Genomic DNA, 12,172 nt, shown 5'->3' with positions numbered 1-12,172 from the left:
AAAAAAAAAAAGTCAAAAAGTTGTAGCTTGATCAAAACAGCTCCAGACACTTCACCACCAATAATAGGCACTTAGGAAGGAAATCACTTTCCATTTTTCAAGTATTTTACTTCAAACTCCATCTCTTTCTCTGACTCTAATATTTCAGGTCTCTCATCTTTCTACAATGCAGAGTCATAAGGATGTGACTGAGATCCTGTCCAGACGGGTTAGGTGTTGTTTTGAGAAGGGCTGAGGAAGTAGTTGAGAAGGAGAAAGTAGAGCGAGTTGAAGATAGAATAATGGTCTTAGCTTCATTTGCTATTCACAAAGCCAAGGAGATTACAAGTATCTGCTATTCAAAGCATAAAAAGACTGTTAGGCTGAATCCTCTTGACACTAAAATGTGTCCTTTTTGAAGGAGAAAAAAATGTCAGACCAAGTTATTTTATCTCATGATAATATGACATCTGGAAAGCCCTGAAAAGAAGCACCTGCCTCAGTTTACAGGGCACCATGGTGAGGGGAAGGAGCCTGAGGGCACCAGGGCTTTAGCTGTGTTGAAGACACATGCATCCTAGGTTTAGGCTGAACATATCTACAGATTTTCCAACAAAGACCTATGTTCTAATATGATCTAGGCAGACCAACACCCTCATCCTCCTCACCAGAGGTGTTCATCCCCGACATGGGTTCATGGAGCCAGAGGTCATCTTTGTGTCTATTCAAGAACTGTGAAGATTCCAGTCTCTATTCTGCTGTGAGGAGTATACTGGGTGATTATGGAAAGCCCTAGAAGCCCTGCTTCACCCTTATTCCAGCTTCCAAGATGAAAGGTTTTCACGGTTAAGGCAAAGGTGAGTGATCCGCTGAGCAGCCTGTGGAAGGACATGGCTGGGGCTGTCTCTCCACCCTGGAGGAAAATGTGACCCAGTGAGTTTGCTCATGGCCCCTCCCCCCCAAAGGCTGCCTGTGCTTGCTTCACTTTTTCCCTCCGGCCCTCCAGGAGCTCACACTCTAGAGACAAGAGAGAGTGAATAAACAAGGTGTAGGCAACACAGGTGTAAAATTCAGATCTTTTAACCTAATTTACTTTCACATTTTGTAAGAAACTCAGACCATTTTTTCTCTCTATATATTTCACAAATTGGGAGAATATTCTGAATTTGTCATAAATTTGTTAAGGAAATGTGGGACACTTAATTTAGTTCATTGTGATGATTAAAAGTGACTGGAAGAAATCGCACATTGTTAACTGATTGCTTTTTTTGAGTTACTGCCAGTCGTTAATCCCCAGTCTTCCTTTGGAATTTGGGATGAAAAGCAAAATTAGAATAAAAGTGGATTCTTTCCTTGAAAGATATGGAGTTAATACGGGGGTGGAATGGGAAACTGGGTCAAAAATGGTGGGGGTGTGAAGTGCACAGGACTATGGTGATGGCACACTGGTGATTTGGTGATGGGAAGCCCACGGGGATTACAACTGAGATGGGAAAAGGCATGGAATTATGTAAAAATAAACCATTATATTATTATAAAAAACAAAAAAAGATATGGAGTTAACAATACAGTGATGGAAGACCAAAGAGAGCTGACTGTCCTCTGATTGGCCGGCCACCTTTTACATATGTGATGCAACATTTTTTACAAAAATAGACAACAGCCTCATGACTTGCCTCTGCTCGTTAGGAGAAGCCCAGATTACAATTTAGGGCCCCTGGATTCCCTGCTCAATTCCCTTCTCAGCAATTTAAATTTTTACTAGTAGAAATTCTGCTTTCTACAAATTGCAAGATGCAAAATAAAAGGTGCCTAGGGCTGAGGAGAGATTAAAGGGACTCTCAACCAATCTCAGTGTGTGCCTGGGGGCAAGGGCATGCTATGTGCTGAGAGTTGGGTATACCCATTCAATCATAGGGGCAGTGTTACCCATGTGAACTAGCTCAACAGTTCCTCAAGAAGAACACAGTGTTTTCATTACTATGAATAAAAGAGCAGAGGAAGGATCTCGAAGTTTTCTGTGTTCCAGGCTCCTGTACACAGTAGGAACTTAGTAAACAGGATGTGATGTAGAAAAGCTGATGAGAGGCTTGATCCATAGGAAGGTGGTTGGAAAAGTGCACAGGAAACAGACCCTCAGACACTCTCACCACATACCTCCATCTAACAGCTCCAAGATGGCTGGCATCCCCCAGCAGATGAAGCACTAGTTTCTCAGTCTCTAGGGGTCCTTATGGACATTTGCAAGAAGTGGCTTTCCTTAGGTAAGAGCCAGTTAATTGTAGGAAGAAGACTGGATCAACAGCTGGAGTTTACCAATCATAAAAACACAATTTAATGATATTAAAGTGAGGCTACCTTTGGATCCTTGTTTAAACAATCCAAACGCAAAAAGATAATTAAGGGTGTTTGCATATTTACTAATATTAAAGAATTGGTAGCATGCACATATGAGCATGATCTTAATGTTTCATAATGTTTTATAGCTTTTAAAAATAGAGATACCTTCTAAAAGAATTATGGGTGAAATGGTAAAAACAGTGTACTGTTTTACAGCTTCATCTTTAAAAGAAGAGGTGGCTGTAATGAGGAAGGATGAAAAGAAATGTTATTAACAGCCTTGCCACATAATTGACAGACTTAATGATACTTCCCCTCACTACCAAGAAAGAGGCAAAGAAGGATGTTAGGAAATTAACGACTTATTAGGGGTCCTCTTACTAAAAATCAGTCACCTTATGTTCATTAGTTCACTATTTCTTTTCTTTGCTTTTTTTTTTTTTTTAAGAAGAAGGGGGGAAGGTGAGAGGATTCACCAGAGACAGTGGGGAGCAGAACAGGCAGATCTCCTGAAATACACTGCTGAGGGGAGCAGCAGGTAAGTCAGGAGAGGTCTGCTGTGCTCTGTGTGTCAGCTCCCTGGCCGGGGATCAAACTCAGATCTTAGCAATAATAGTCCTGAGACGTAAGCCCTGGCTACCTGGGAGGCTTTCACTCACTATTTCTAAAGCACCTCTCTCCAACAAGATACAAATCCTCGTTTACAGATGAGGAAATAAAACTCAGGTAGTTTTCCTGATTCCCCAGTTTCACACATCCTTGAGGTAATAAAGGCAGAACTCCTTTCACTGTACCTCATTAACACTCACTGGCTGAAATGGAGGCACAGGGAGTGGACGGGCAGGCTGTGATTCTTCCTTACTCTGGGTTTTCTTTAGTATTTCTAAAGTATGTCATCTTACAAGTTCCTTTCTCAGGCAATCAAAAACAATCAGGCTTCCATGGTCTTTATCCTGTGGGTGACTCAGACTTTGAAAAACAGTTTAGGCCCAGTGCTATCTGGGAACTGATTGGAACTTTAAAGGAAGAAATAGATAGGAACCTGTTATCTTCTGGCTTCCAGCCATATTCTGGTTCCTGTTACTAATGATCAATCCTGACTGAACTAATTAAAGCTTAGTTCCTTTGCTTTAGGGCCAGCAAGATATACACAGCCATTAACACTGGCCCCAGAGACATAAACTCCCTCCCAAGATAGCATCTGTTTCATAATGGCTGCAATCCTTGCTGGAGAAGAGAAACAGATAACCTTGTAGAGATCCTTCCAAATTTAAGGATGGAATCTAACAGTATTTTGAATTAATATCTGGTGATTCAATGTAGCCTAGATGAAATGCTAGAAAGAATAGAAAGAGGGAACTAGTTAGCATACATAATGTAATTCTTGAAAGAAGTTGTGACAGTAACTATATGAGACAGTGCAGAATTGATGCAATTTCTTGAAGTTCACCAATAGCTCAAGGCCTATCATTATAAACAACAGACCTACTCTTTAAGGAGGCTTTCCTGATGGAAATGAAAGAAAAGCAGCTGTCCTCCTCCACCTTTCTTCCTCTCTAATCCCACTCCTGCTCTCTCCCTCTTTATTCAGCAGTCTCTGCTCTTTTTCCCTTTACTGCCAAAACCCCACTGCTATCCTTCCCAATCCTTTTGCAAGTAGCAAAAGAAAACAGGCCTGTCTCTATCTGCTCTAAATGTATCTGCACATTCTCCTGAGAAAAGATTTTGAGTGCTTACCATATGCCAAACATTCACTGTCTTTTTAATCATTGAATTCTGTAAGCAAAAGGGGAACATCTCTTTCTCCTGGGTAAATCTCTCAAAGCTTCAGAGCCCTGAAAGGATGGGCACTTGGCAATTTCCAGATGAGTGACAGATGGTGTTGCCCAGGAGTTTATCTGGGGTTGGAATCCAGCACCTGCTCGGTGATCCATCTTGTGTCAGCAGACCCACTCTGCTAGGCTAGAGGTGCTACCAATTGACCAGTCTTGCAGGGCCTTCTCACCTCTGTGACTTTCTACAGGTAAGTCTGCTCCTCTGCCTGGAATGTCTTCCTTCTTTCTTCCTTTCTAGACCTCGCTAACTCCTCTGTCCTTCCAGGTGTAGTTCTGGATTTTTGTTTAGGCATCATCTCCATCGTATCTTGCAGTTTTTACTGACTACCAAAGGCTCTATGAGTTCCCACTTACCCGTCACCCCCTCTACCCTTGTGAGCTCTATGAAAATAAATAGGTGCACTTATTCCTTCCTGGTGGATTCAGCACAGAGGATTGTTTCTTATTTACCTCCCTAACTGACTTGGATTTCCTGGTTTTTCATCTTTATGCTTAAGACAAACATACAGGTTTGAAAGGCCTCCAGAGAAATAAAGTTGTTTCATCAGTAAGAATTTAAACAAAGTTTTTCTTAGTGATTCACATTCAAATTTTGTTAGACAATTCATTCATGCTCTTAACATGACAGAATGCCACTGAAATATTTGTGGTTGTGCCTTAAGACTAACAGCTATAACAAGCTTCAAAATTCTACAACTTTTCACAGAGCATGATTCTACATCCTCCCAGAGGCTTTGGGCTATCTCTGTGTTTCTTTGATGGTCCCAAATTGATTCTGGCTTTTGTCTACCATTTGTTCAAGGCAATTGCCACACTCTTAAATGCACTCAATGCTTATCTTATTTTCTGTAATTGTTAAGGATGTGCTCAGGTCTTTGGTAATAGCTGCATATACTTAATCCTGCAGACCCAGAAGCCTTCACCCACCATGTTTGGTGCTTTCCTGGATCTTAACAACCTGAAGAGAAGATTAGTTGACTGGTGAGTCTGCTCGCTTGGTGCCTTTCTGCTCCACTGTCCAGTCTTACACTTGCATAAATCAGAGAAGACGGGGTCAAATGGCACACTTGGTAAGAAAATACTACACAATCAATCTTTCACATTTGCTTTCTGTAGTTCCTAAAATTCCCAGCACCAACACACATTTAAGATGACCTGAAGTCCCTCTGTAGATTAAATATTAGCAACCTTTCCAATCTTAAACCGAAATTAGGCTTAACTAGACCCCTGCAGAGGTAAGGAATTGGTACTACTTTATCAGTAGCTCAGAAAATTGTCAGAAGCTAAGTCTTCAGTACTCTTTTGCTTCCCTTTTAAGTTTAGTAGAAACTATGAACTTGGTGTGAGAAATAGTCAAAACAAATGGGCTGTAAGTACTATAATAATCATAATGGTTGCATTACATTTCGGTAGCAGTTTTTTTGAAATCGTAGTAACACTTCTCATTTCAGAGTATTTCTTTTTTCATGGAGCAATGTTTACTTAAAGAATTATAATTATTCAGAGAAATTTAGGAGATTCCAAAATAAAAGGAATTTTCAAAAGTACTCTAAAATTCAAAGTTGCAAATGCATAAAAGTAAGACCATCAATTGACCCAACTCTTTTTTTTCCTATTGAGTTTCTAAGCTTCTCACTCACATAATCCAGCAAAGGGCAGAGTATTGTGCATCAGATACTCTGATGTTTGCATTATTGGTCTCTTTAAATATATAAAAGTATGCAGTCCAACTTATCTGAACACACGAATAGTTTCTAGCAATACCTCAAAGTTGACTCTGGCTTAATACTTCCTTAAACACTAAGAAAGGGCTGTTTCTGGAATTAGAGCTACTGTCACATGAAGTAAATTTTGCATGTAAATCAACATTAAAACCACTGAAATCCTGCCTGGCGATTTCAGAGAGGGAATGGGATCCTTAGTGATTTGGCATTAATCAACTCTTTTCTGCTCTCAGACTTTTAGAGAGAAGTAAATTAGAAAAAAAACTACAACTCCACTAATCACTGAAACCAGGTGTATCTCACTTTATTTAATGGATGTTATAATTGAGAAGGATGTTAGAGAACATCTAATCTAAGTGTCATTTGCTAAATAAGAAAATTCCAGGAAAGTGAAACAACTTGCTCAGAAACACAAATTAGATAATGATAAACCTAACCTTCTCCTTGCTCTTTAACCAGTTCTTTTTCCACTATGATAAATGACAACATGCTAATTAGTTTGGTAGGTGAATTCTATTTCCAATGCATTGGAGAAGTTGCGGGTAAACTCTGCAGCAGAGCTTACCACACTGAGAACAGATTTTATTTTTGTAGGACTCTGGTAGGGATATTGACAATAGGGGTATCTGATTGCACCAGGTTGGGAGGCATATGGAGAAATCTCTCTACTTTCTAAGTTCAGTTTTATGGAGGTGAACCTAAAGCTACTCTATAAAATAGACCTATTTAAAAAAAATAAAAGATTTGATTTGTAATGCATACGATTTCCTAACTTATTTTGCATGGAAGTTATTATCATTAAGCATTGAAGTGTATCCATGATCCTTTTATAGCTTGGGTTGTAATAAAAAGAAGGGGGGGGGGAGGTTGAAGCAGGTGGGCAAGTCACAGAGTAGATGCAGGCATGTCACGTTTGGAAGCATTTATTCAGGTACCATTTTCCCCACTTTGAATAATCAGAGATCCTTTCTACCAGCCTATGCTAACAGCAACACAAGTCTATTTCTCGAACATTCCTCCTCCCAGGTAACATTGCAGTTGGAAATGATTCTATTTGCATGAACAAAGAATGGGGCACAATCATTGCAGATTCACCACATGTCAGTATATTAACAGGTTTAGGTAATGTATGCAAACAAGTTTGCTGTTTGGTCACTCTATAACATTTTATAAGAACATTAGTAATATCCTAGAGCTTACAGGTCATTAAAAATTATAAGATGTGAGGGCCCTCCCTGGTGGCGCAGCGGGTTAAAGCACAGCACTGAGAAGCTAAAGCCGCTTCCCATGAGTTCGATTCCCGCCTGCCCCGGAGGTGACCACATGGCGTGGCAGACCTCTCCTGACCCACCTGCTGCTCCCCTCAGCAGTGTACTTCATCAATCTGCCTGTTCCCCATTTTGTCTATGGTGAAGCCTCTCGCTGCCCCTGAGCCTCTGGCCTGTACCCCAGTTCTGTATGCACAAATAAATAAATCTTTAAAAAAAAATTATAAGATGTGATTCAATATTAATGCTGAGCTGAATCCACTATACAACAGTATAGTGCCTTTTTGTAAGTATTATGCATAATTACATGAACACAAAGGGCAAAATGAGTATGATACTGAGCCTTCAGCGAACATTTGTCTCCTATTCACACTTACTATTCACACTTACTGTGACAGGCAGCGTCATCCTACTACCTTGCTGGCTGATGTTTCAAACATTCTAGATTCAATTGTTCACCAATTAATAAGGTAAGATTTATCTACTACATGAAAGTTATATGATTTCAAACAGTAAGTGGGCTAATAGTATCCATTAAAGTCATGAAAATCAAATTGTAATTCTCAGAGATATGAAAATAGGAAAGGAGATAATCATGTATCCTCTCCCATAGGGAATGGGTGCCTATCACCTCCCAGTGTTCTCCCCTTTTCTCAGGACTTCTACAAGAGAGAGATAGACAATAATGGTAAATAGTGTCTTCCTTGAAGTTGGTCCCATGGTCAATAACTGACCCCCCCACCCCATCTAACAACTATTACTTAACTACTTTACTTTCTTTCATGTACATCTATTAAAATTAATCTTTTGCTTTGACAGGAGGAAGTAAGAATAGGTTTTATTTTCCCTCACTAAAGAGTATTGTCTGGAGACACATTCCATTACTATGATGTTACCTCTTTAAGTTTATTTCTATTGTAAAAGCAATTAAAAAGTGTTGAGCTTCTAAGAAACTGGAAAAGTCGTGGGTGGCCCAGTGAACAACACAAACATTGCCAGGCCTTGAAGGATAGAGAGAGGTTGGACAGGGTGACTTTATCACCGTTAAGTAAAAAAAGACACGCCAAATTTAATCAAATCTGTTCTTAAAAAATAGGAAGAGGAGACACATCCCTTTTCTGTGTCAAGTCATATTGTTGGATTATATTTTGTAATGAGTCAGCTATTTGCTCTTCTATTTACTAGATACTTAGGGTTCTCTCCAGAATATTAGCCAGTCAAGGGCAGATTTGGGGAGCCTCAAAGGTGTTACTCCCTTTATCTTAAAAAGAAAGTTAACTAACAAATAACCTCTGTGTCCCAAGGGCTTTCTACCCACACCTCCAAAGTCTAGTTCCTTCTATCTAATGCAATCAGGATACAAAGAACAGTAAAAAACTCCTTCTGCCTCATTGCAAGCCAACCTTTCTCCCCCAGTACGTGGACCTTTATAAAGGCTAACATTTGTAGAGATCTAACACATGCCAGACCATGTTCTGAGCATTTCACATAGTATAAACTCCACTGTGAATACTGCCTCCATTTTACAGATCAGGAAACTGAGATAAACAGAGAGATAAGTAACTTGCCGAATGCCAAGCAGATAGTTAAGTGGTGGGGCCAGAATTCAAACCCAGGCAAGATGATCTGGGAATCCTTGCTCTTAGTATTGCATTTTTTTGACTCTGAGCAAATTAGGAAGTTATATTTGGCTATTAATAGACATATGAAAGACCATCACCCCCAGCTGTCAATTTCTTCCTCAGAACTTTGAACTTCATCTATGCTGTCAACTGAGAGGAGACCATCCCCAGTTTACAATTAAGCACCTGTTTCACCTCAGTTTAGCCACAAAAGACACTGGCCCACTATTGCCTCTGGGTATCTCCCTTAATAAAGAATCTCCCAACTTCTAATCTTAAACCAAAATAACTTGATTCTCACCTTTCCAGGCATGATTGAGGCAAAGCTGCAAGTCCTTTGCACATTTTGGCAGTAACTTAGCTCCTTAGCTCTGAGCACAGTTCCTTAGCCAGCACAGAGCAAGACTGAAAACTTCACAATTGTTCAGGACGACTTTCCCTCTGTGGGATATTTAAAGGCTCTTTCCCACACCCCCTCTGGGCCTGGGGACCAATCCTGAGCTGTAGAGGAAATTGCAGGCTGAGGACAGCTCTGGAGTGGAGTGGCGGCTGGAATCCTCTCCTGCTGCAGGCGCTGCTGTGTTAGCTTTCAACCACTAGATTGCTTGTTCTGCCAGGGCAGGGCTAGGCCCTCGGCTGTGCCCAGGTCATTCTTGTGTTAACTGGAACTCTCCCGCCAACACAGGATGTGGGCTTTGTTATGAAGGCTCTCTAGCCCTGGGCTACTTCAGCTCTGTCACAATCAGAGGCTGTTAGAAGTGCTAGGGCCCCTGGAGATTAGTTAGCACAATTTTGCTTCACAGTGGGGGGTGGTTTGGTGGGGTGGGGGGAATACAGATTTAGAGAAGGCGAGGGGTGCCTACGTGAGTATCTGGGCTGGAGGACTCCCCCACCACCCCCATCAGTCCTTGATTGGAATTATCCTTCTCCAACAAGCTTTTCCTACCTCCTCTCACTCAAGGGTCATTTGGCTAAAATATACATGTGTTAGGTCTCATCCTGTCTGGGCTGATAAATTAAGAGGTAAATGTAAATACCTAAGTGCTAGGCAGGAGACTAAGTTAAAAATAAGCAAAATGGCATATTCTGTATGAAGAACTCTAAAATTGAAATTAAAATGAGCCGTATAAATTTCCTGGTTATTTGAGAATTTTTGTTTTAAATTGTGGATGATGACTTGATATTGATTGATAAAGTCAATTAGTGTTATCATGACCTAACATTTTAAAATAAATAAATAGAATAAATATCCAACATATATCCAAAACATTGTTTTCTGAAATTGTTACCTTATATCACTATATACGTGTGTGGACAGGATTATGAGGTGAGGTGTATTTCTCAATATCATTTTCAAAAAGATATAACAATATGCTATAAATTCCTCAAAAAGGAACCCTGTACTACAGTGTTTACAATAGTACTATTTACAAAACCAATAATGGAAGTAAACTAAGTGTCCCAAAATGGATGAGGGGATCAGGAAAATGTGTGGTATGTATCTGTGTCTGTATACATTTAATGGAATACATATATTCCATATGTGTGTATGTATACATACAATGGAATACAACTCAGTAGTCAAAAAAGATACTCATTTGCAGCAATATGGGTGGAGCTGGAAGGGAGCATACTAAGTGAAATAAGCCAGAAGGAGAAATATAAATACTAGCTGGTGTCATTTATATAGTGAATGACCAAAAACCAAACAAAGGGTCAAAGACAAACTTTAAAAACACCCTTGAAAACTGACGGAAGATCTTTCAGAAGGGGAGGGGAAATGAGAGGGGTGAGAACATAATGGACTGTGGTGAGGATTATGATGAGGACTGTGGTAAGGACTGTGCTGGAGACTGTGGTGGAGAACTGCGATGGAGGGCTGTAATAGGAGACTGTGGTGGAGACTGTGATGGAAGTCTGTGGTGAGGATTGTGATGGAGACTGATGGAAGACTGTGATGGAGGATTGTGGTAGAGACTGATAGAGAACTGTGGTGAGGATTGTGATGGAGACTGTGGTGGAGGGTTGTGGTAGAGACTGTGGTGAAGGATTGTGGTGGAAACTGGTGGAGGACTGTCATGAAGACTGATGGAGGACTTTGGTGGAGGACTGTCGTGGAGGATTTTGGTGAGGATTGTGGTGTATGATTGTGGTGGAGGACTAGTGCTTTAGTGTTGGGACAATCATAGTGACTACACCTGAGGGGAGAAATCCTGTATTGTCAAAATGCTAATGTGGATGTAAATAATGCTTCTTCAATAACAATTTTAAAAAGGAAAAAGAAAAAAGAATACAAGTAAATTAAGAATTGATAAGAAAGAACCAGTGAAAGAGAAAAAAAAATTAACTGCCTTTTATATATATTTCTGTACAAGTAATTAAAAACATCTCGGTAAACTGGATGTGTTTCAGTTGTACTATAGATTATTAAAATGAACCTCACTAGAGCCAGAAATCTTAAATAGGAAAAAAATGGTAATATTTATTAATCACAGGCCCAGATTGTTTCACAGAGGAAATTAATCAAAGCTTCAAAAACCAGCAGCCCCAATACTCTATAAAATTGTTGCAGCAAATTGGTACTTTCATTTGTATTTTTCTTTATTTCCTAGCTTCTATTTTTTTTAATGTTTATTCTACCCTGTTATTTTCCAAATTAGTTTATAATTTAAAATGTGGTTAATATACGTAGTGTTTCTTTCATTTGAAGCCAAAATTGTCCTCTAAATGTCATTTTAGTTACATGTGTTTATATATTACTTAGTCTAAATATTTTGTAATTTTTATCATACTATTCTTTTAACTTAGGATTCTTAAGAAATGAGGGAGAGGCAATTATGCCTTTTACATTCTGAAAGTATAATTTTTTTTTTAAAGATTTATTTATTTGTACATACAGAACTGGGGTTACAGGCCAGAGGCTCAGGGGCGGTGAGAGGCTTCACCAGAGACAGAGTAGGGAACAGAACAGGCAGATCAACGAAGTACATTGCTGAGGGGAGCAGCGGGTGGGTCAGGAGAGGTCTGCCACACCATGTGGTCACCTCCAGGGCAGGCGGGAATCGAACTCATGCAGAAGCGGCTTTAGATTCTCAGTGCTGTGCTTTAACCCACTGCACCACCAGGGAGGGCCAGTGAAAGTATAATTTTTTAAGTAAAACTTTCTATGGTGGATTTGTAATTTAACTGCATTGCAGCCAATATAGTCTGGTCTGTATATTTTAAATTTGGTTGAAATTAGTTGCCATTTTTGGTAACTATTCCTCATATGCCTAAAAACCACATTTTTTTTCTTCTGTTGGATAGAGACATATGTCTACAAATCTGTGTCTACTGTAGTTATTCATTTTAGTCACATCATGCCTGTGCTTACTTATTATGTCTATATATCTTATCAGTTCCTG

General features: G+C 39.7%; 1 protein-coding gene across 1 annotated transcript in view; it reads right to left on the bottom strand.

Annotated features, from left to right (window-relative positions):
* Positions 1-9,192, bottom strand: part of RGS5 (regulator of G-protein signaling 5) — a 39,492-nt gene extending 30,300 nt beyond the window's left edge. Inside the window, exon 1 of the mRNA XM_004688425.2 lies at positions 9,070-9,192. Coding sequence (XP_004688482.1) covers positions 9,070-9,113 — 44 coding nt within the window. The 5' untranslated portion in view covers positions 9,114-9,192. The remainder of the gene's footprint in view (positions 1-9,069) is intronic.
* Positions 9,193-12,172: the final 2,980 nt, after the last annotated feature.

Source organism: Condylura cristata, unplaced genomic scaffold (assembly GCF_000260355.1).
Source record: "Condylura cristata isolate star-nosed mole 26May11 unplaced genomic scaffold, ConCri1.0 scaffold00024, whole genome shotgun sequence".
In the NCBI taxonomy this organism is placed as follows: Eukaryota; Metazoa; Chordata; class Mammalia; order Eulipotyphla; family Talpidae; genus Condylura; species Condylura cristata.
The sequence above is the reverse complement of the archived record's forward strand: the minus strand, read 5'-3'. Positions and strand labels throughout refer to the sequence as shown.